The 21,178-nt window shown below is 40.8% G+C and overlaps 1 protein-coding gene across 1 annotated transcript; it reads left to right on the top strand.

Moving 5' to 3' along the window:
- The first annotated feature begins 484 nt into the window (after positions 1-484).
- On the top strand, positions 485-5,935 carry PYD1 (pyrimidine 1). Its single transcript, XM_078588276.1, has 7 exons — positions 485-887; positions 1,407-1,667; positions 2,292-2,462; positions 3,181-3,293; positions 3,373-3,559; positions 5,128-5,237; positions 5,656-5,935. Exons 1-7 carry the CDS (start codon positions 561-563, stop codon positions 5,810-5,812), a joined length of 1,326 nt encoding a protein of 441 aa, XP_078444402.1. The 5' UTR covers positions 485-560; the 3' UTR covers positions 5,813-5,935.
- Positions 5,936-21,178: the final 15,243 nt, after the last annotated feature.

Genomic DNA, 21,178 nt, shown 5'->3' with positions numbered 1-21,178 from the left:
CAGGGTTTAATAAATATAGTTCATACATATGTAGGTTGTATAATCTTTATAATATATATTTACTGTCATAATTAAACCCTGTATAATCCCAAGTGAATGTCTGATTTTTCACTATTTCCTGGTAATTCACCAATTACATGAAATTATTTAAACCTGGAATAACTATGTTCAGAAGAAAGTGGCAGATTTAAACACTTATTTTAATAATAATAATTGATATGGAAATGAGGTTAAGAATTTTCTGGAATGTTATCTAATTTTATCGATTATTTTTGGAATTTATCGGAGGAAGAAATGATTTTTTAAATATAAAAAATAAAATAAAAGGGTACAAATATAAGTGAAATAAAAAAATCGAAATTGTGCGAATTTTCGCACCGCACCGCACGCCCTTGCCTAGTTAAACCCATTCATCCATAATTTTTGTCTGGTTAACTGTCTCTCTATATGTCTATTAATCTATAAATATCTTTCTTTCCTCTGTTTACCCTGTCGCAGTCGCTAAGGAGAGATTTCCGTGACAGAGTTCAGTAGCGGAGGTCTCGGAGAAGCGATCGAAAATGACGTTGTCGATTTCTCTGTCCTACGCCGTGGGTGGCGGAGCGGCAATTTCCTCGGAAGAATCGCAGCCCACTCGACGTGGACGGTTCCCAATTGCTGTGCAACGCCGGCGGAATTCGAGGTTGCGAGTGGGAATTGTCCAAGCAGGAAGATCTTCAATTCGGGCTGTGTTGGAGGATGGAAATGTGAAGCCAGATCTCAGTGTGACGGTCAATGGGCTTCAGTTGCCGAATCCCTTTGTGATCGCATCTGGGCCGCCTGGGACAAATTATACCGTCATGAAGCGGGCCTTTGATGAGGGCTGGGGTGCCGTCATCGCCAAAACTGTAATTTTTTTCTTTTTCTTCTTCCCATTTTTCGATTTTCATCGGTTTTGGTTTCTGGGCAGCGAAGAATGGATGTATTTTGAGACGAGTATACTGGAGAGTTTTCTGCGTCCGGGATCCGTTTCATATTCTTTTGGGCCAACCAAATTCGCATTTTTTTGAAGATAAAATTTGAAGTAGTTTTCTCGGTCTCGTTGATATGAGTTGTAACCCGATCTGTAAATTTGAACCGAAAGCGTCCGTTTCTTCATTACAAGATGACATGAGTATTTTTTTGAGCGACACCTAACATTCATTGTTTTCCATAATTTCCTAAAATTCAAATTGGACTTATTCTCTATAATTTCTTTTTTTACATTCTGTGGCCTGTTCCAATATTTGATTCATGATACTATGCATTGCACTCGTTTTCTTTATCTTCATGGGAAGTGATTTTATCCAAAAAATTATGATTTCCATAAATATTGATAGTGGCGGATATTACCTTTATTTATATTTACAGTGGATGCGTTATTACAGGTCTCCCTAGAAGCTTCAAAGGTTGTGAATGTGACGCCAAGATATGCTAAGCTTCGAGTAGGTTCAAATGGATCCAGAGGGGAAGTAATCGGATGGGAGAATATTGAGCTCATTAGTGACAGGCCCCTGGAGACCATGCTAAGTGAATTCAGGCAACTTAAAGAAGAGTATCCAGACAGAATTCTTATCGCCTCAATCATGGAGGAGTACAATAAATCTGCTTGGCAAGAGCTCATCGAAAGGGTTGAGGAAACTGGAGTGGTAATATTTTCTTATTCTCATCGTTTTGAGTAGTAAGAATTGAGTTGGCAGACCTCAATGACAAGTCATCACAGTCCTCGTCATTTGTCTGGGCCAGGATGATAGTGAGGATGACAAAGTTATCATCATCTTAATCACTCAGCGACTAAGTTATGATGAAATTTTCATCGTCATGATCATCTTAGTTGCGCATTATAACAAGGTCGTAGATGATGGCAATAGAAGGAGAAATCCTTTCAGCCCGCCGCATCCCGTCATCACTGTTCTGCAGCTGTGGCTGCTGCTGGATCCCACAAGAGTTTTGCTGTGGTTGGCCTTCTCTCCAATTTTCCGATGGCATGGCTTGTGCTGCCAACCTTCGGTTTGGCCCCCACCACCACAACGGCCTTCTTTTGGTCCCTTCAGTCACGAGCTACTCGTCCTTGTTTCCAATGATGAGATGACAATGACAAGTCATTGTCGTGCTCATCATTCATGCAGGAAAGGATGGCAATATTGGTGGTGAATTCATCATCATTATCGTCACATATTCTTCTTTTGTCCAGGACAGCTTATCTTAGAACAAAAAAATTAATATTCTTCTTTTATTTATTATTTTAAAATTAGCTTTCATCACTTCTCCAGGATGCACTGGAGATAAACTTTTCCTGCCCCCATGGCATGCCGGAGAGAAAGATGGGTGCAGCAGTGGGCCAAGATTGTGATCTTTTGCAAGAAGTATGCGGGTGGATAAATGAGAAGGCAACTGTTCCTGTTTGGGCAAAGATGACGCCCAATATTACTGACATCACACAGGTAGAAATAGTTGACTCGGATTATGAGATCCCTTCTCTGGCGAAGGCAAAGCAAAACGTGTGTTTTAATGAGATATCTGACTTAATTGATTTCACAACTGGTAATAAGGCTGCACAAAATTTTCTTAACGTGGGATCTAAAGAAACTCAACGTCGACGAGTTTTCTTATTTTTAACCTAGAAGATATGAAATCATTGCTCCTATGTTGTTTTATTAAAGGAAATCATTCTTTCTATCCAGGGTGGCTGACTCACCTTTTCCTTGCTTTCTAAATTCTAGTTTCATTTTGTTTGGAGAATTTTTCATTTCCTTTTAAATAAGGTTCCAAATTGTTAAGTGCTCTCAACTATCTTTTAAAACTTACTTCCTGACACTAATTGGTTCCTATTTCCAGCTGCCTCACACAACTTGTGCTTTGTTAGTTTACGAATACCATATTTCCCATCATGCTTTTGGGGGTTCCTTTAAATTATGTTTTTTATATTTGATTCTTTTTTTTTATTTTTCTAACCAATCATGAAAATTTAATTGTCTACTGTATGTATCAATGTGAAAACATTTTTTTGAAGATGGAATTATATTGAATATGGTTTTCATCTGATTGAAACTTGGTCCTTGACTTTGTTTTGTGTTATTTCATCCTGATTACACAACCTCAAAAGGCGACTTCAGCTTACTGATCATTACATTCTATATTTTACTTCGCCTCATCTATTAGCCCGCCAGAGTAGCCTTGCAGAGTGGTTGCGAGGGAGTCGCTGCTATTAACACGATAATGAGTGTCATGGGGATCAATCTCAAGACTTTACGTCCAGAGCCTTCTGTTGAAGGGTTAGAATTTCCCTTTCTGTACAGAAATATATTAAAAATTTTCCTCTAGAAAGTCGTCAAAATGTTGCATTTAACGCAGGTACTCTACTCCCGGAGGTTATTCCTGGAAGGCTGTCCGTCCAATCGCTCTTGGAAAGGTCATGCAGATATCTAAGATGATGGAGTCAGAGTTCGCCGAAAATGGTCTTTCTCTTTCTGGGATTGGAGGGGTTGAGACGGGCAGTGATGCTGCTGAATTCTTGCTCCTCGGAGCTAGCACTGTTCAGGTTGGCCATCTCTCTCTCTCAATTTTTTTCTTTCGGCATCTGAAAAAATTCTTGTTAGTGCTTACCTGTATTTATTTCTTTGTTCTTCTGTATCATGGGGTCGGGTCAGACTCTAAGTGTCTGGATTATAGTGAAAGCCCTGTTTTTTATCTTCAGGCTGCTCCTTTTGGAGCCGATATTTGAGAAGTTAATTTTGATGGACGTGTATCATTTAATCGTTGATTGAATCAAATATTGTAGTAATATATGATTAGACTCCAAGGAGATTTCACTTTTCCTTGTTTTGTCAGCTGATCTGGGTAGAGGAAAAAGAATTTCAAGGCGTGTCTACAAAGAAATTAGTTTGATGGGTTGGCAGCGAATTTAAACTTGACTCCTATGAGTATTTCTGTCATTTACGAAGAGTGGTCTTTTGTCATTTTGGTAGTGATATAGTCCCCAACCCTCCAGGGGGCAGTCCCTTCTTTTGGCCACTAGGGGCATTCATGGTCTTTACCTTCTCATGTTCCCTTTAAATAGTGCAACCCTCCTTCTACGAGGCCAAGAAGTAGTATGAAGTTTAAGCTCCTTGTCTCTTCTCCCCTTAACATTGATGTCCCCTCTCTCTCCCTTGACAATCCTTGTCCTCGTGATCGTCACCTCTTAACCCCACCTTCAGGCAGCTTGTTCCTCGTGATCCCTTCCTCCACCATTCGACATCTCCTTCAGCCTTTCCCATTCAATTCTCAACCTCATGATCTCCTCAATCTCTCTTACTCCTTGTAGTATAACTTAGATAGAAGGAGATGATAAAACCTACAGGGATTGTACCAGATAGTTTTCCCCCTTTAAATTGGTGTACCCTTTTCCATACCAAGCCAGCAAGAATCTTGAATTGAAGTTGAAGTCCCATGATTTGTCAATCCCCTGCTTCCTTAAGATGCCTCTCTGGATCTCCAACTGTCTTGTTCCTGATCAATCCATGCCTCCTCTGTAAAACCCCTACTAACCTGCACGTTTGTATGGGACAGGGCAGGACTGTTCGGGACAGTTTGTCTCATCCTGCTTCCCTTTTTTTTGGGTGGTCCAAAATTTTCCTGTCTCTGAACCCTCTTGTCTGGAGCTATCTCCTCCGTAACCGTTCCATCATAGAAAATACCATAAAAGTTGATTCAAGAACCCGCCTGCCCCTGATGTCCCGATGCAATTTGAAGTTGGGGACAGATAATGATTGAAGTTATGAATCATAGAAGTTCTAAACTTTGAAGAGAAAACCATTAAAAGGATTTTTTGTACATTCGTCATTTTCTGTTGTCTAACGCCTGCGGATAGGGCAGTTTTTGTCCCCGGGCAAAAAGCCATGGAAACAAACTGAAATCAAGGTTCTTATTTCGACCATCTTGAAAATTATTAATTTCTTCCAGTTATTTTCAGAAAAATAATTTCTCCCAGTTTTATTTCTAGTGGACAAAGATTAGAAACCATAGGTATTTCTAATCTTGTCAACTGATCTTGGTAGAGGAAAAGTATTTTGTTTTAAAGAAATTATTGCAATTGTAGCCATGCATTGATTAGTCCCTCTTCTGCAGGTATGCACGGGGGTGATGATGCACGGCTACGGCGTGGTTAAAAAGCTCTGTGCCGAGCTGGAGGACTTCATGAGGATGCACAACTTCTCCTCCATTGAAGATTTCAGAGGGTGAGATGTGTCATCATTTGTGTAAATTTTCTTAATAAATTAGATCTAAGGCTCACGGATGGAAAAAGGACAATGGTTTGGGACGAACAGAACGTGACTGTACGGGCTTCCGTTCATTAAGCCGTTGCAGGGCTTGCTCTTTTGTTCCATTCCATTCCCTTCACTTTTGAGGGTTGGACAGAACGGATGACAGACAGGATGGCAAGATTACTAAAAATTAGGCTAATTGAGTGGCATTTGATGATGGGATGAACCAGGACAGGACTTTAGCTGGTAAGGGATTTCATTCTGTGACCGCTCCGAGATCAGAGCAGATGACTGATGGCGCATCTGATCATCCATCGATGACCCTTACTTTTAACAATTTAAATGAGCAATGCTTTGGTAAAGAACTGACTTTTTTGTTTTTTGGGTCCAGGGCTTCACTTCCATATTTCACCACTCACACAGATCTAGTGCGACGGCAAAGGGAAGCCATTGAACAGAGGAAGGCCATCAAGAAGGGGTTGCAGTCGGACAAGGAATGGACCGGAGATGGGTTCGTGAAGGAGACGGAGAGCATGGTCTCCAACTGATTCCACCTTTCTTGGGGTCTGTTAGTTTTCAAAGGATTTAATTAGAGAGAAAAAGATACTGAAGTGAGATGTGAAAGATGGAATATATCTAAATGCTAATAATGAAAAAGAGAGAGGAAGAAAGTGAAGGATGAGAGAGGAGAGAGAGATGCGACAATGGCGGGAAGCAAAAGGAAGGTGACAGGAGAGAGGGAGGGGGGAATGATCAGTTTGGAGAAGAGAGATAAGAGGTTGGGAGATAGAAGGGAAAAAGAGAAGAAAAAGGAGAGAGAAAAGAGACAGGCAGATGGTTTCGAATAATAAAGTGATTGAGAAATAGAGAGATAGACAACAATAAGAGATGAGAGAGGGAAACAGAGGCAGACAAATATGGAAACATAAGAGAGACAAGAGGGTCAGGTATGGACCCAATTGAGGAGAGATAAAAAGACTAATATATTGGTATTTGCTCGTCACAGCCCCAATATTGGATGACACTATCAACACTATTGCCACAACTCCAATACTGTACTGGAAATCAGAAATGGGAAATCTGACTATTGTATTTACTGATATCTGGATATTATGTGTGGATATCGGATATTGGTCACTCTAGTACCTATATCTGACTGTCACCGGTCTTTGTCTTAGGGATTAGATGATGATTAAAGATATTTGTGTAATCTATTATTTTGTTGATAACATATAAATTCAAATACTATTTACATAATCTGTCTCACTATGAAACAAATTAATAGGTATGAAGGTATAGAAATTATGTCTTCTCAAGGTGGATAATGTTAAGTTAATTAATCAATATTTGATTAAAGTTGAGTATGTTAAAATTTCAGATGAAAATTGAAACTTGAATGAGATATTTATAGTGTGCACAGCCCAAAAGATGTTTGATTATGCAAGCACGAGGTCTAGGTGAATAGGTCAGCACTTTAGAGCATGTGATTCCAAGAGCATAGTTGTATTTACATAAGGCTTTTGTCTGAAAAAGTATTTGTGGTGTTATCTTTCTTTAATTTCCTTCCACAAGGGACAATCACCCTGTTTGAAAAATAAACTGATATCCGGATCTCACTTATCTATTTCCAAATTCCAATTTTGGTAAATATTTTGATGCATGCTATGTGGTACTTACATCCGTCTCACCTTGACCCCTATGATATCCACCCTGATATGTGATATTGGCCAGATATTCTATATCTGTCTATTATTCGGTGCCTGAAATTATCTCGATTTCATCCAAATATCGGATATCAATTGTCTGCAATTAGATGACACATGGATATCTTTCTGAGCGTTATAGACAGGTAGAGATGGGTAAAGATAGGATAGATGAGAGAAATTGATAGATTAAGATGGACATAAGAGAAGAGAGATGATAGAAATAGACAGCTAGTCATGGACGGATAGAGGAGAGATGGGAGAAATAGACTGCCAAAGATGGACAAAGAGTGAAAACATAAGTGTGTGTGCGTGCAGAGATGTGAGTGAAGAAGAAAAAGATGGACAGGGAGAGAATAGATGATTGTGTGTGGATATGTAAGTGAGTCAGACACAAAAATGTCCATAGCGAGGGAAAAGATGGGAGAAACACTATGTATTTAGAGATCCAAATGAGAATGTTAGACAAAGAAAAGAGAGAGGCAGAGATGGCCATAGATAGAAGAGATGAAAGAGAGAGGTTGAGATGAGCACACATATGATTCCTGGATAGATGAGGATTGTCATTAATTCAGTTTCAATGTATGAAAATCTTTTCCATAAAAATGCATTACTTCTGTCCAACAATTATACATCATCGTCCAGATCAGTAGACAAATGACAAGGCCGAAACATTTACATAATCAGTTATGAGTTAATATTTCCACCATCAGTCATGTGCCATCCGTTTGAGATGACGGATGACTGATGACAGAAATGATGAATGAATCATGGAGGATGGAGGATGATGGTAGAACACAAAAACTGGGAAACATTCAGCGAATAAATTGGTTGGATTCATGATGTCCTAAAATTGTATATTTTATTTAATACATTGAAATATAACGTAAATACTCTACACACGATACATGTTTTGGCAATAGAAGAGTCATCAAAGGCTAACATCATTGACAGACACATCATCTAGGGTGATAATTGTTCATAAAGGAAACAAATATCGACAATGTTGATGAAGGCAAATTAGGTGTATATATTGTGACATTGTAATTTTAATTATCTTTGATCAAATAGATTATTTTAATGTTAAACTCACTAAACTATGTTTATTGTGAGTGAGGTCATCTGCATAGGGAATGGAACTTAGAGATAGATCTAATGATTGAGTTACTAATAGTAAAAATAGGATGATAATGTGGATAATAAGAGAAGTTAGTTACTAGATAAAATAGGAAAAACAATAGAGTAACGTTAAATGTAATAATGAAAGATGAGAAAATATTGTTATTATCTTTTATGGTAGTGGGGAATAGATCTATTTTCAGAATAAACAAATATTTTTGTGGAATTTATTTGGTATTTTAAAGAATTTTTGCGGCATCATCTTCTTATAAAATTGACATTTGAATTTGACTTATTTTTTTATGAATTTATTCACTTTTTATTCATGGGGGTATTAACTTTCTAGGTCCATATATATATTACATTCTTATGGCATATAATTTTATATATTAATTAATATACTTAAAATTATGAAATTGCTCCCGCCGTGTGCCGCAGTTCAATTTGAATGAATGGCAACCATTCAAGAATTTCACTGATGATCATCATGGCTAATCATTGCAAAAATGTGTCATTATAGTATAATGCCCAGTCGCTGGCTGAAATTTTTTTTATTCATGAGGGTGACATGGACCAACAGTAAATAAGATGTGGTCTAAAGTGAAATAAATATGAATTCAAATATCAAGAGCAATAAATGAATAAGTAAATCATTTGAAAAGTCAAAAATTGTATCAGTACATGTGGAGTGAGTGTGTACCATCCAACTGATTAAAAAACGTAATGGTTCCCGCAGGGAAAATGGAAACGTGCCCCCACATCACAAAACCATTAGCGATCTTTTGGCTCTTTTAGATATAAATGATACATATCAGTGTGTCATTTAATAGAAAAATAAAAAAGTGGTAATCATTGTAACATGCCCACCATGTTACAATGTTTTACTAATAAATGAGTCATTTGTTTTCTTCCTTTGCACAAGGACATGTGTCACCCTCATACTTTGCATTTGCACAAGACGAGGGATCCATGTCAATCACTCAATAAATGATTATTGAATATTTAAACTGCCAAAAAAAAATGAGGACGCGTCAATGTTGATGATGAGGAGAGACCAATGGAATATTATAGAGGGAATTGCTGATGGGACAATGCTGACTTATAGACCCAAAATGTGTCATGTAATCATACACATTTTAAATATATTTGGGATCATTTCATATGTATTATTATTATTTTCACAATACTTTTGCATTTCATCCACTAAATAGAGCAAGACATAAATTGCATTTTATGTCATTTTTATACATGCTTTACATTATAATTTCTTGGTAAAAATATGTCTAAGACGTTGTTATTTTTATTGATCTACCTAGTATTCCAGTTTATATCTTTTTGCAGGGAAGAAGTCAAAGTTGAAGAAAGAAATAAAGAGAAAGAAACAGAGGAAATGAAATGAAAAAAGGTATATATAAACATACACATATAAAATGCAAGCGGTTTTTGTACCGGCTAAGGTCCGACCAGACGCATCAGCACCCAATCCGACCACCTGCAAGCGACCGCGAGGTGCTCAAGCCCGCCCGCAGCTGGCAATGGGCAGGGCCTAGCAAGCCTAGCCGGCCCATAGAGAGAACACATCAGCCCAAAGAGGCCCACAAAGGAGATCAAATGCTCAAAGAGGAGGTATGGCTTTTAATTCATTGAACCATGTATACCAAAGCTTATATAGTGCAACATTTTTTTATAACTTACAATATGCGATTTGAATCCCATAGATATTTTAGAATCGTACCGGGCCGAGCCATAGAGCAAGAATGTGATTGCCACCCAAACGGCCGGGACTAAAGAAAATAATAACAAAATTGAGACCGACCTTCGAGCCAACCCGGCCCGAAGTACGTGTCTTTTCGGGCTATTTTTAAAAGGCGAAAATGATCTCAGCTGTTTGATCTTCTTAACAAAAATCATACTGTAAGATCTATTTGTCACATTTAATATATTTTCTTTCTATTTTTCAGGGTTGTGATAGATCCATGGGCGTTGATGCGGATCACGGGACCCTCCTGCGGATGGATCAGATGAAAGAGCATTGGCGAGGCACTGACAAGGAAGCTTACGAGGCATGCTGACGTGGTGGGTGTGTGTGATGGATATATGTGGCCGTCAAGCCAATCACACTACCATGTTTCTTTAAGTCCATTGAATAAAATATTTACGTTCATTATTATTCTGTGTGATGTTTACAATGAAGTCCATGATATGTTCAATGACTTAGTGAATTATGACAAGATCATAATATAGTGATTACTAGTTTTTAAACATGTATTCTAAATATTCATATTCGAGGATAGTCGAGACAGACATCGAATTATCCGGATAGAATAGCACTAGCTGATCCTACTTATTCGATAAGTATAGTTGATCCTGTGGTTATTAGTGTGGCGAGACTAAGGACAGATAGTGGGTGCTCTTTGGAGAAAGAGTTCACAGAATTGATCCGTATGAATCCCTGAATGGTATTATACCTAAACGTCAATGAGGTTGATTCAATTCACAGTTTTATAAGTGATCCACTGACCTGAGACACCAAGGACATCTCGTGAGTGGACGACTACATTTTGATTGGATGTATTAAGAAGCTTGCGGAGATGATTGAGTGTTCAAGATGGGATCATCCACCCTCGGTATAAGAGAAGATTGACTCAAGGAAGACGATGCAGGAAAATCCCTGGCCAGGGTAGTGAAGATATTAGAAAAGGCATTCTCCAATGATCCTCATTATGCATCAGTACTAATCGAATGATGGATTAGGGTTTGAAAATAAACCATGCTCTAAGTCATTCGAGAGTCTCGCGCAGATGCTGGATTATACATATATGGTAACAGATGTCGGTAAAGGTTCCATGAGAGAGTTCGAGACTACTCGGTATCTTCTAGAGCACGAGGTGTAGCTTGGCACCCCACGGGCTGGAAACTTAACCTATAGATTGGGTTAAATCGATCCTTATTTAATTAATCTATATGTTGATATAGTTAATTAATAAGGTTGGTCAATAAATGTTATTGGGACATTAAAGTTATTAACTAGAACGATGCATGGGCCTAGAGGGTTACACGCACAAGGTCATAAGGGCATTGGTGGATATATTTTTCTTTGGAGGGTTTTTTGAGAGAAACCTTAAGTGAAATATAAAGAGGGAAAGGGGTCTCATTTTAAGCACCCATGCAAGCCTTATTTGAGAGCTCCCCCCCCTCTCCACTCTCTTCTACACTCATCCAAGGAAGAGTGTCTTCATGGTGAGGAAATCTTCCAGACTCTCAAGAAGAAGTGAAGAAGAAGACGTGGAGATCCAAGCGCCAAGTGATCGCGTGGACACTTCTAGAGGCCGGACGCATGAACGCCTTCAGAACGATCTCAGAGCGGCAAAGTCAAGGGTGGAACGAGTTCCCCAAAAGGTACTACAAATGTTTTGTTTTGTAGATCGATTGAGAATCGATCGACCACGCTTCTACATCCATGGAACGTATTTTTCCATGGATGAACCAAATCACAAAACCCAACAGTGTGTACACCATTTAATCTGGGTCCACAGTTGCGATTTAATCTCAGCCGTCTGTTTCAGATGAGGCCCAACGGCCAGAGGCAATTCGGTCCAATGCCATCCCTGGCCATTGACGATGCTGGTTGGACGTAGGTTGTTGGTCGGGGGGTGGGGGGCAGGGGGCAGGCCATCCAACTGCTTGGGAGGACCCCAAAGGCCCTCCCCCTCCATCGAACGGCCTGGGAGGTCCCTCCTAAGCCATTAAAGGGGGCCAAAAGCCCCCGATTAATCTATCTTTTTCCAGTGAACTCTCAATCTTGTTTTTTTCTAAATAAAAATCGGAGGAGGGGAAGATCCTCCTTCAATGGCCTGGGAGGTCCCTCCCAAGCCATTAAAAGGGGCCAAAAGCCCCCGATTCACCTATCTTTTTCCACTTAACTCTCAATCTCATTTTTTTAAAAATAAAAATCGGAGGGGGAGGGAAGATCCTCCTTCCTTTCATTTTCTTTGCATTCTCTCGGTTGATGGCAATGACACTGCCACAACCTGAATGGAGAATGTGAAGAGAGTGATAGAAGAAGAGATAATTAAGAAGACTTACCTAGAGGGAATACTTAAACTGGGAACGGAGTCTGAAGGCAACATCAACTCTGAGATGGCAAGGAATTCCTGATCCTTGTTCTCTTGTCATTTCCTCTTGATTCTCTCCGTCAATGGGTGTGACAGACCTGTGACCTGAAGAGAGAACGGTGAGAGAGAGGTAGAAGAGACGAGAAATCAAGAAAGATCAAGATTACTTATCTGAAGGACGAAGCTGTCGGAATGGGGTCAAGAGCCGCCGGCAACCACGAGTGGCTGCAAAAATCCGGTAACTAAATCCAATTTGGTTTATTTTTAGGTTATATATCATCTAGTGTAAGAAAGGATTGAGGAAACATCCTCAATCCATTTCTCGGAATTGAAATAATTCGATTTCGAGCAAGAAGATAAAAAAGTTGAAAATCCACTTAGGCATTTTGACAAACACATGATGTGCTTGGCTTCAAAATGATCATTTAAAAAACCATTTAAAATATTTTGAACCCAAAAAAATTCATAAAAATATATGATAAAATCTAGGAAGTTATACTTCCTATCCTACATAGTTCCTAAATAAAAATAACTAGAAAATCATTCGTGTTTCTTATTAGAATATAAATCCAATTTCTTTTAGGCATTTTGTCAAACAGTTTGTCTTTAAGGCTTGACTTTCAAATTTCCCCGACTAAGTGATTTCTAATATTTCTGAAAAAATTACCTAAAATCACTAATTTACCTTTAATAAATATACATAATATTTGAGGTCTAAATAAAATCTCTGGGGAGAATTCTCTTTATAAAATATATATACACTCATTAGGAGTTAGTATCATTTTGGGATCTTTTCTCTCCACTCAGCTACTCATCAATTAATTCTACCTCTAAGAGCCAATCTCTCTGGATACGACCTTACTCTACCATATACATTTCTGAGTAAGAATAATAACTCTCAAACTAATAATTTATAATTTTTTATTTGATTGAAGCAAAAATAATAACAACGGCAAATTTAATACCTCGTTTTTGCTCCATCACTAACTAAGTGAAATGGGTACTTCGTAAATTGAGGGGTCCGCAATTGTGACTGAGGGATATTATATAATCCTCAAGCTAATCACACAAACATGTTCATTTAATTTCATTGAATAAAATATTTACGTTCATTATTATTTGAGTGTGATGTTTATAATGAAGTCCATGAATAATAGCACTAGTTGATCCTATTTATACCATAAGTATAGCTGATCATGTGGCTATTAGTGTGGGGACACTAAGGAAAGATAGTTGGTGCTTTATGGAGAAAGAGTTCACTGAATTGATCCGTACAAATCCCTGAATGGCATTATACCTAAACGTCAGTCAGGTTGATTCATGTCACGGTTGTATAATTGATCAACTGACTTGAGACACCAAGGACATCTCGTAAGTGGACGAATACATTTTGAATACGACTTATGAGCCTCTAATCATGGAATTCAAACAAGTCATAACTCGGACGCAATAAGAAGCTCATGGAGATGATTGAGTGGTCAAGAGGGAATCTTCCACCCTCGGTATAAGAGGAGACCGACTCAAGGAAGACGATGAAGGAAAATCCCTGGCCAGGGTAGTGATGATATTGGAGAAGGCATTATTCAATGATCCCCATTACGAATCAATACTAATCGAATGAAGGACTAGGGTTTGATGATAAACCATACCCTAAGTCGTTTGAGAGTTTCATGCGGATGATGGATTATACATATATGATAACCGATGACGGTAAAGGCTCCATGAGAGAGTTCAACACTACTCGGTATCTTCTAGAGCACGAGGTGTAGCTTGGTACCCTAGAGGCTGGAAACTTAACCTATCAACTAGGTTAAATTGATCATTATTTAATTAATCTATATCTTGATATAGTTAATTAATAAGGTTGATCAATAATTGTTATTGGGCCACTAAAGTTATTAACTAGAATGATACATGGGCCTAGAGGGTCACATGCATAAGGTCATAAGGGGATTGGTGGATATATTTTACTTTTATGGTTTTGAGAAAAACTTTAAATGAAATATAAAGAGGGAAAGGGATCTCATTTCAAGCACCCATGCAGGTCAGATTTGAGAGCCCCTCCCTTTGTCCACTCTCTTCTCCATTCATTCACGGGGAGTGTCTTCACGGTGAGAAGATCTTCTAGAATCTCAAGAATAGTTGTACAAGAAGACGTGGAGATCCAAGCACCGAGTGATCGCATGGATAATTCTAGAGGCCGGACGCATGAACAACTTCAGAATGATCTCAAAGCGACAAAGTCAAGGGAGGAACGAGTTCCCCAAAAGTTACATTCGATCTTTCATTTTAAAGATTGATTATGAATCGATCGACACATTTCTGCATCCATCAAGACGTCTTTTTTATGGAAGAAGCAAGGCACCAAACCCAATAGTGACTTAATGATGCCAAACGTTGTCAAGGTTATCGTCTTGTTGAGTATCGAGACGATGCTCAGATATTGAGACGATGTTGGCCGTCATCAGTGATGTCGTCCGATGGATAATTCCCTAATGGTATGTAACTACGTGATGTGTTGAATCCTAGGCGGTTGTATGTGCAGGCCTGAAATTGTGGAGTTCTGTCGAGCTTCAAGCTCCGGGTTGGTGATCGGTGATGGTGTATTTCTAACCCTCGTCGGATCAACGACGGTGACTACGATGTCGAACACAATAATTTTGTTGACACTTGCACGCAACGGACGGGCTCGACCCGTAAATGAGAATTCACTCATGACATAGTTTTCTCGATATAATCTCTCACCTATTCTAACCCGAGCGTGGGGGAGTGCAGCCAAAGATTATACTAAAAGACGTAATATAACTGAAAAGCAAGGGGAACGACGTACCTCACCAGTGGCGACATTCATCATCGATGCATGGAGCGGTGCGGATAGGTGCGATCGACACGTGGCAGTGATGGGCACTATGTAGCTCGACAGGCGGCAATAGTGTGGTGCTTGAGCGAGGTGCAGGAGATACTTGATGGACAAGTTGGACGGAGGAGTGGCAGCCAATGGCACGGGCGGACGACCGCAGCTCATTGGGCGTGTCCGAAGTGGTCAGTTGACACGGCAGAGCGGGGTCACCACATACAATGCCGTGCGACCGGCGTGATGGCTCGGCTCTAACAGCGCATGACAGGGTGGAATCTGCTCATAGATACAGCAACCACGGGATATATGGTGCAGGGCGTGCGTGGCGGTTGTGACAGCATTTACGAGTGGCGATGATGATGGCTTGGGCGTGGCGGTGGTCGCGTGGTACACAAGCGGTGGATATAGTAGAGGAAGCCAGCATAAGCATGGTAGAGTAGCTGTTCAGCCGTGCAGCTGCGAGGCCGGGTGGACGTGCCACTAGGATAGGTTGCACCTACTATAGATGCTCGATGCAACACGATGGTGCCACTACAGGACTAGGGCAGGGCGCGGTCTTCGACAGCGTGATGACACAATTGGAGCAACGTCGCAACCGGAAATCGTAGAGTGTGCGCGGTCAAAGAGGTTGTATGAACAAACGGTTCATCATGCGAGCGGGTCAACACCTGCCAAGCGTTGTCGTAGGTATTATCTTCGGTAGCATGTCAACCTTTGGGGGTGCGTACAGTACAGCATGTTCTCGGGTCGTGCACAGACTGGTCGGGCGTGCAGCCCTGATTTCGGCACCGTGGATGAGCAGTCGGTGGAGCTGCAACCATGCGACGGTTCAACACACGACAAATTTGCACCGCGTGGAAGGGTTGTCCAACTTCGGTCGATAGACACCACATGGCATTGTCCCGGTGGCCCGGGGGCGAACGCGGTGGTGCCAAGGACCCGGGGTGTTTCTTTGCACGCTGCGTGCAACGAGGTCTTTTTTTCCCTCCTTCATTCTCCCTCTTCTCGTGCTCTCTCCTCTTTCTTCCTCGTCCTTCTTTCCTCCTTCACTCTTCTAGATGAGACCAGCCAAAGAACAAAAAAATACTCTTTAGCTCAAAAAATTAATTGGTCTGCTTCTAGGGCTCCATCGTGCCCCCTTATATAGAGGCACGATGGCCCTTAGTAAGGGAAGGGGTGCCCTTACTAAGGGGGGTCTTATACATATGACCCCCCAATACAATATATAAAATAATTTGACATGGTTTGACGACACAAACGAGACAACACAAAACAACACAACAGACAACGATACAAATGTGACACAACAAATACGGGCGTGATGAATATAAATACATGAACTCGATAAAACACCAAACGTAAGATGCACGTGCCAACAAAAATCAAAATGATCAGATACGCGGGCGTGCTTTACCTGGGGTGTTCGAACTTGGGTGTTTCACCTTTGCCTTGGCGTGCTAGTCGGGCTGGACGCCAACCAGCAGGCTGTCGACGACGATGATGGCAGCTCCGATGGAGTAAGCTGGCGAGCTCCATCACTTAATCACATCCATTGGACCCCATCTGAGGAAGATTAGACGGCTGGGCGTAAACCCATCATTCTCCACCCCCAACCTCATTTTTGTCGGCCGACCTATAGAGGCTGGCAAAGGAGGGTCCACAGACCAATCCAATGGCTCTGGGAGAGTTGTTGACTCTGAGAGTACTTATCTTGACCTTGTAAAATAGATTTTTGGAAGCCTAACATGTTATATCTAATCGTAGGAATTGCAGCAATGGTGGAGATCCTTTCAAAGCCTGAAACAGGCGTTTCGGAGTCGTGACAGCTCCCACAAGGCTCACCATTGTTGGGAAGCTGCATGGGAGGTTTTAGATCAGTAAGATTTATGCCAACATGGAGGACTCGATTTGAAGAAGCATACTAACATTAAGGGGTCGGGATCGGTGGCCCTTTCTCTTGTAATCACAAAAACAGGGTGAACCTTGTATTTAGATATTCCTCCTTATGAATCTTACAACTGATTCTTAGTTGAATTGATTTTGGAGATCATTAGAATCAAAATCGGAAGAAAAATCATAAGAGTAACTCGTTTAGGCATTTCATCAAACATTTACTACACACCAAGTATTTCCTTAATTTTCACTACATTCTTCTAAATTGTACCTTGTAAAAATATTTTAAAATGTGTATACTTTGTGAGAAGAGAAGGAACGTATATGGCTCCTATGTAGGTGGGCTTGTCCCACCGCCATTCTCTCTCTCTCTCTCTCTCTCTCTCTCTCTCTCTCTCTCTCTCCTCTTCTTCTTTATGTATCCCTAATTCATGAACGTGGTCACATCATCGTTTACAACGCTCTCTCTTTCTTCCTTCTCTCCTTCTTCTTCCTCCTTTCTCTCCACGATTCTTCTCCTTCCTTGCTCTTTCCACATGGTATTAGAGCCACGGCCTTGACCCTACCTTCTCCTCTGATCGCAAGCGGCAATCCTCCGTGGCGGAATCCTCAGCCGGCGATCCTCAGCCAAAGAAATCATCAGCTGGTGATCTTCTTGTCCCTCAGCCGGCATTGACATTGCTGCACCGCTTGAGAGCTTGAGCCGCAATCATCGACAGATATCTCGTCAACCTGGTTGCACGTGCGCCGCAATATTTTAAAGAGCGACCATCCCGACGAACTATCCTCCGATGTGCGCCGGAGCGTTGACTGATAATCTCAATTTTAGGGTTAAAATTTGTCGTTGGTGATTGAGATTATTCAATAAAAAATATATTTAACCTACTTAAAAATACTTAGTTAGTGATGAGTACGGATCGTCTTCACAGGGAACGATGATTAAGGATTTACTTTCTTATACTAGTGATGATGGACGAGAGGATCGATGAAAGCAAGATTTGAGGACGTGAGCTAGTGATATAGATAAAAGAAACGTAATTATAAGCTAATTTAACTTAAATTAAAGAGTAAGTGATTGTGATGGATATGAGGATGAATGATGGCATAGACAAGGATAGTGGTGGGATATGGAGTGATATGATGGCACGGATGGAGAGATGAGAGAATGGGAACGTATGAAGTGATAAATGAAACGGTGATAATAAAAACTAGAACTATGATAACGACGATGTTGGGAGAAAAACAACGTAAGGCGAAGACACTTACCTTAGATCCTTACATTCTGCCAAGATCACGGCGATTTGCGAGTACAGGTAAGCTCCCCTCTTCTCTTTTGTCTCTTCCCACACACCCAAGACACCAAGAACACTCTTGATGGATCTCAAAACTCACTCTCTTTCAATCAGCCAACAAAAGTGGGAAGCAAGTTCAAGATGGTTTTTACAATGATCCAGGCCTCTATTTATAGATCAGAGGGTATGGATAGAAAGAGGAGGGGAAGATGAAAAGTTATGGCCGTTGGAAGTTGAAGCAATCCTAGCCTTTAATTTCTTCTCTCTCCTCATCAATGTCATCAGTTTGTGCCTGTTAAGAAGTCAAAGCACTTGGTATTCTGTGGCTTTTTGTATTCCGTGGCTTTTCATATTCAATGCCTTTTTGTATTTCGTGGCTTTTCATATTCCATGGCTTTTCGTATTTTGTGGCTTTTCGTATTCCGCGACTTTTCATATTCCGTACCACATGTACATGTCAAAAGGACAAAAAATAAAGAAAAAATCTCTTTCTCAACGCTGACGTGGCGGCGCATCCGCACGCCACGTCACACTATGCCATAAAAAAACCAAAATACTTAAAATTTCATATTAAATCAAATAAAAGCCCAAAAAATACGTATAAATATATATTTTGAATCAGAAAAATCATATATTTCCAAATTTAATATCTAAAAATTCCAAAAAATTCATATTCTTTCTAAAAAAATTATATTATTTTAGAATATACTATTATACAAATCCTAAAAATATAGAAAATTCAGAAATTTGTTCTAAAAATAGATTTCATCATTTTAAGCTTGATAACATGCAAATATGAGTAATTTAATGCATAAAGACGCATAAATATAATAATATAAGGCACTAAAAATGCATGTTATCATTGACTTGTCCGACTCCTTAGTCTTCACCGGCTGCGCCTGAGGAGCGCATCTGAAGAATTTTCTGCAAGATATTCCCATCTTCCCATCTCACCGTAGCGGCGATCCTCCCATCTTCTTGGGCAATCTTCTCGCCTGCTTCTTGGACATACCCAGCCATTCGCGCGGGTTTATCTTCCTCAAGAGAGCATTTGTTGACTGGTCTTTATAGCGCACAATGAGAGTTCGATCTTCTTCTTTGCCCGCGCCTTCTTCTTCACCGACGCTTTCAATGGATTATTCTTCTGACTATCCGGTGCCCCCTCATATGCCTGGACAAGGGAGCACTAGACCCGTTAATCTATTCACCTCTCAATTGCAGGCCCCTGTTCCATCTTCTCTAGACGGGGCTCAAACTACATCACTTGGTCCGCGAGTTTTCGTCGGTTCCTCCAATACATCAACATGAATTGCTTCTAGCAGAAGATCCATCGCCACTCGATGATCTTCATTATGTGCACTGGATCACACGTGATAGCACGGCCATTGCATGGCTACTGAAGATGCTTTCTCTGGATCTCGCCGACTCATTACAGCTTATATCCCCGACAAAGAAGATACGGGACAAGCTCTTTCGGATGTATGGTCCAAAGAGTAACATTGCCTCCACTATTGACATCTTTGAGAAGATGTTTAAACTTCAAGGTTCGGAGGGTTCTCTCGAGACGGTGTATGCTACTCTTCGCGGATGTGACTCTTGACTACAGGTCTACCAACCATACACTCTAGATCTTGTGGAGCAAAGATGTTATCGGGAGGAGTTACATGTATGATATTCCTTAACTCTATCCCTACGGCCATCAGTACGTAGATTCGTGGCTACATTTTGAATGGCGCGACTCTTCCCTCCCTAGTTGATGTATTTAATGCGGCCCAACGAGTGGATAGCCTCACTCCCGTCATCCGACTTCATGTCCCCTCTTCTTCGTCAAAGAATGGGATCTTCTTCGTCCACTCCTCTCGCATCATCCGACTCCTCGGCACTACTTATGTCCACTCCTGCGATTCTGGCCACTATTGGGAGAGGCTCTAGCAATTCTCAACCTTCAGGTGATTGCACTTCTGATCGTCATCTCACCAAATACATGGGACCTCCCTGCAGTCATTGTTCTCGACCAACACACTCATCTGCTTGATGCTATCAAAAGTGGGGCTATCCGCTCGGACATCCTCATCATATCCCCTCTTCGTCGACTCCTCCACTAATGCAGCCTTTAGGGTTTAACCAACCCTCCTCCTCTATCTTGGCTATCCCATCCTTTCTGGCAAATACTTCATCTGGTGGTCCTCCAGCCAGCTTTGTCGCCCTTACCACTGCTACGCGTGGTTCCTCTATCTCTGGTCAAGGTACTACCTCTCACTCTCCTCCTTCGGGGTCTTGGATTAGTGACTCTGGGACCTCATGTTACGTCACGAGTGATGACACTATGCTTTCTCGCCTTGCCACACTTGCTCACCCTGAATCCGTATTTGTTGCGGACGACCGATCTTGTTTGGTCACTGGCAAAGGCACGTGGGAAGCTCAGAATATAGAGAACATCATGAAGCGGAAGCTGAGATGTATTCAACCCTTGTTCGTTGAGGTACGTGAGAGATTGTCGGTCAACCGGCTACTACTAATGTCGTAAGTTGTCGTTAGGTGTTCACCCTAAAATATCATCATGATGACACTATTTATTGCTATAAAGCTTGGTTGGTTGCTCAGGGTTTCTCACAGATTTATGGCATTGACTATGAGGAGACCCTCTCCCTGGTGGTTCAGCTTAATTCCATCCGTATACTTCTTTCCATGGCGGTCAACCATGACTGGAAATTGCACCAACTTGATGTCTCCAATGCCTTTCTATATAACGACCTCTTTGACTGCGTTTATACGGAGCAACCTCCTAGCTATTCGGTTGAGGGGGAACATGATAAGGTATGTCTTCTTCATCGCGCTCTTTATGGCCTCAAAAAGAGTCAACGTGCATGGTTTGAGAAGTTCAGTGACCTCATCTCAACGTGTGGACTGGTGGCTTGTGATGTGGAGCCCAGTG

Source organism: Wolffia australiana, chromosome 16 (genome assembly GCF_029677425.1).
Source record: "Wolffia australiana isolate 7733 chromosome 16, ASM2967742v1".
Taxonomy (NCBI): Eukaryota; Viridiplantae; Streptophyta; class Magnoliopsida; order Alismatales; family Araceae; genus Wolffia; species Wolffia australiana.
The sequence above is the reverse complement of the archived record's forward strand: the minus strand, read 5'-3'. Positions and strand labels throughout refer to the sequence as shown.

Bases quoted from the DNA above. Each gene is read 5' to 3' on its own strand.
- PYD1 (XM_078588276.1), top strand. From the start codon at position 561: ATGACGTTGTCGATTTCTCTGTCCTACGCCGTGGGTGGCGGAGCGGCA. The intron at 2,463-3,180 runs GTAGAAATAGTT...CTCATCTATTAG, and splicing joins ATATTACTGACATCACACAG to CCCGCCAGAGTAGCCTTGCA. The intron at 5,238-5,655 runs GTGAGATGTGTC...TTTTGGGTCCAG, and splicing joins TCCATTGAAGATTTCAGAGG to GGCTTCACTTCCATATTTCA.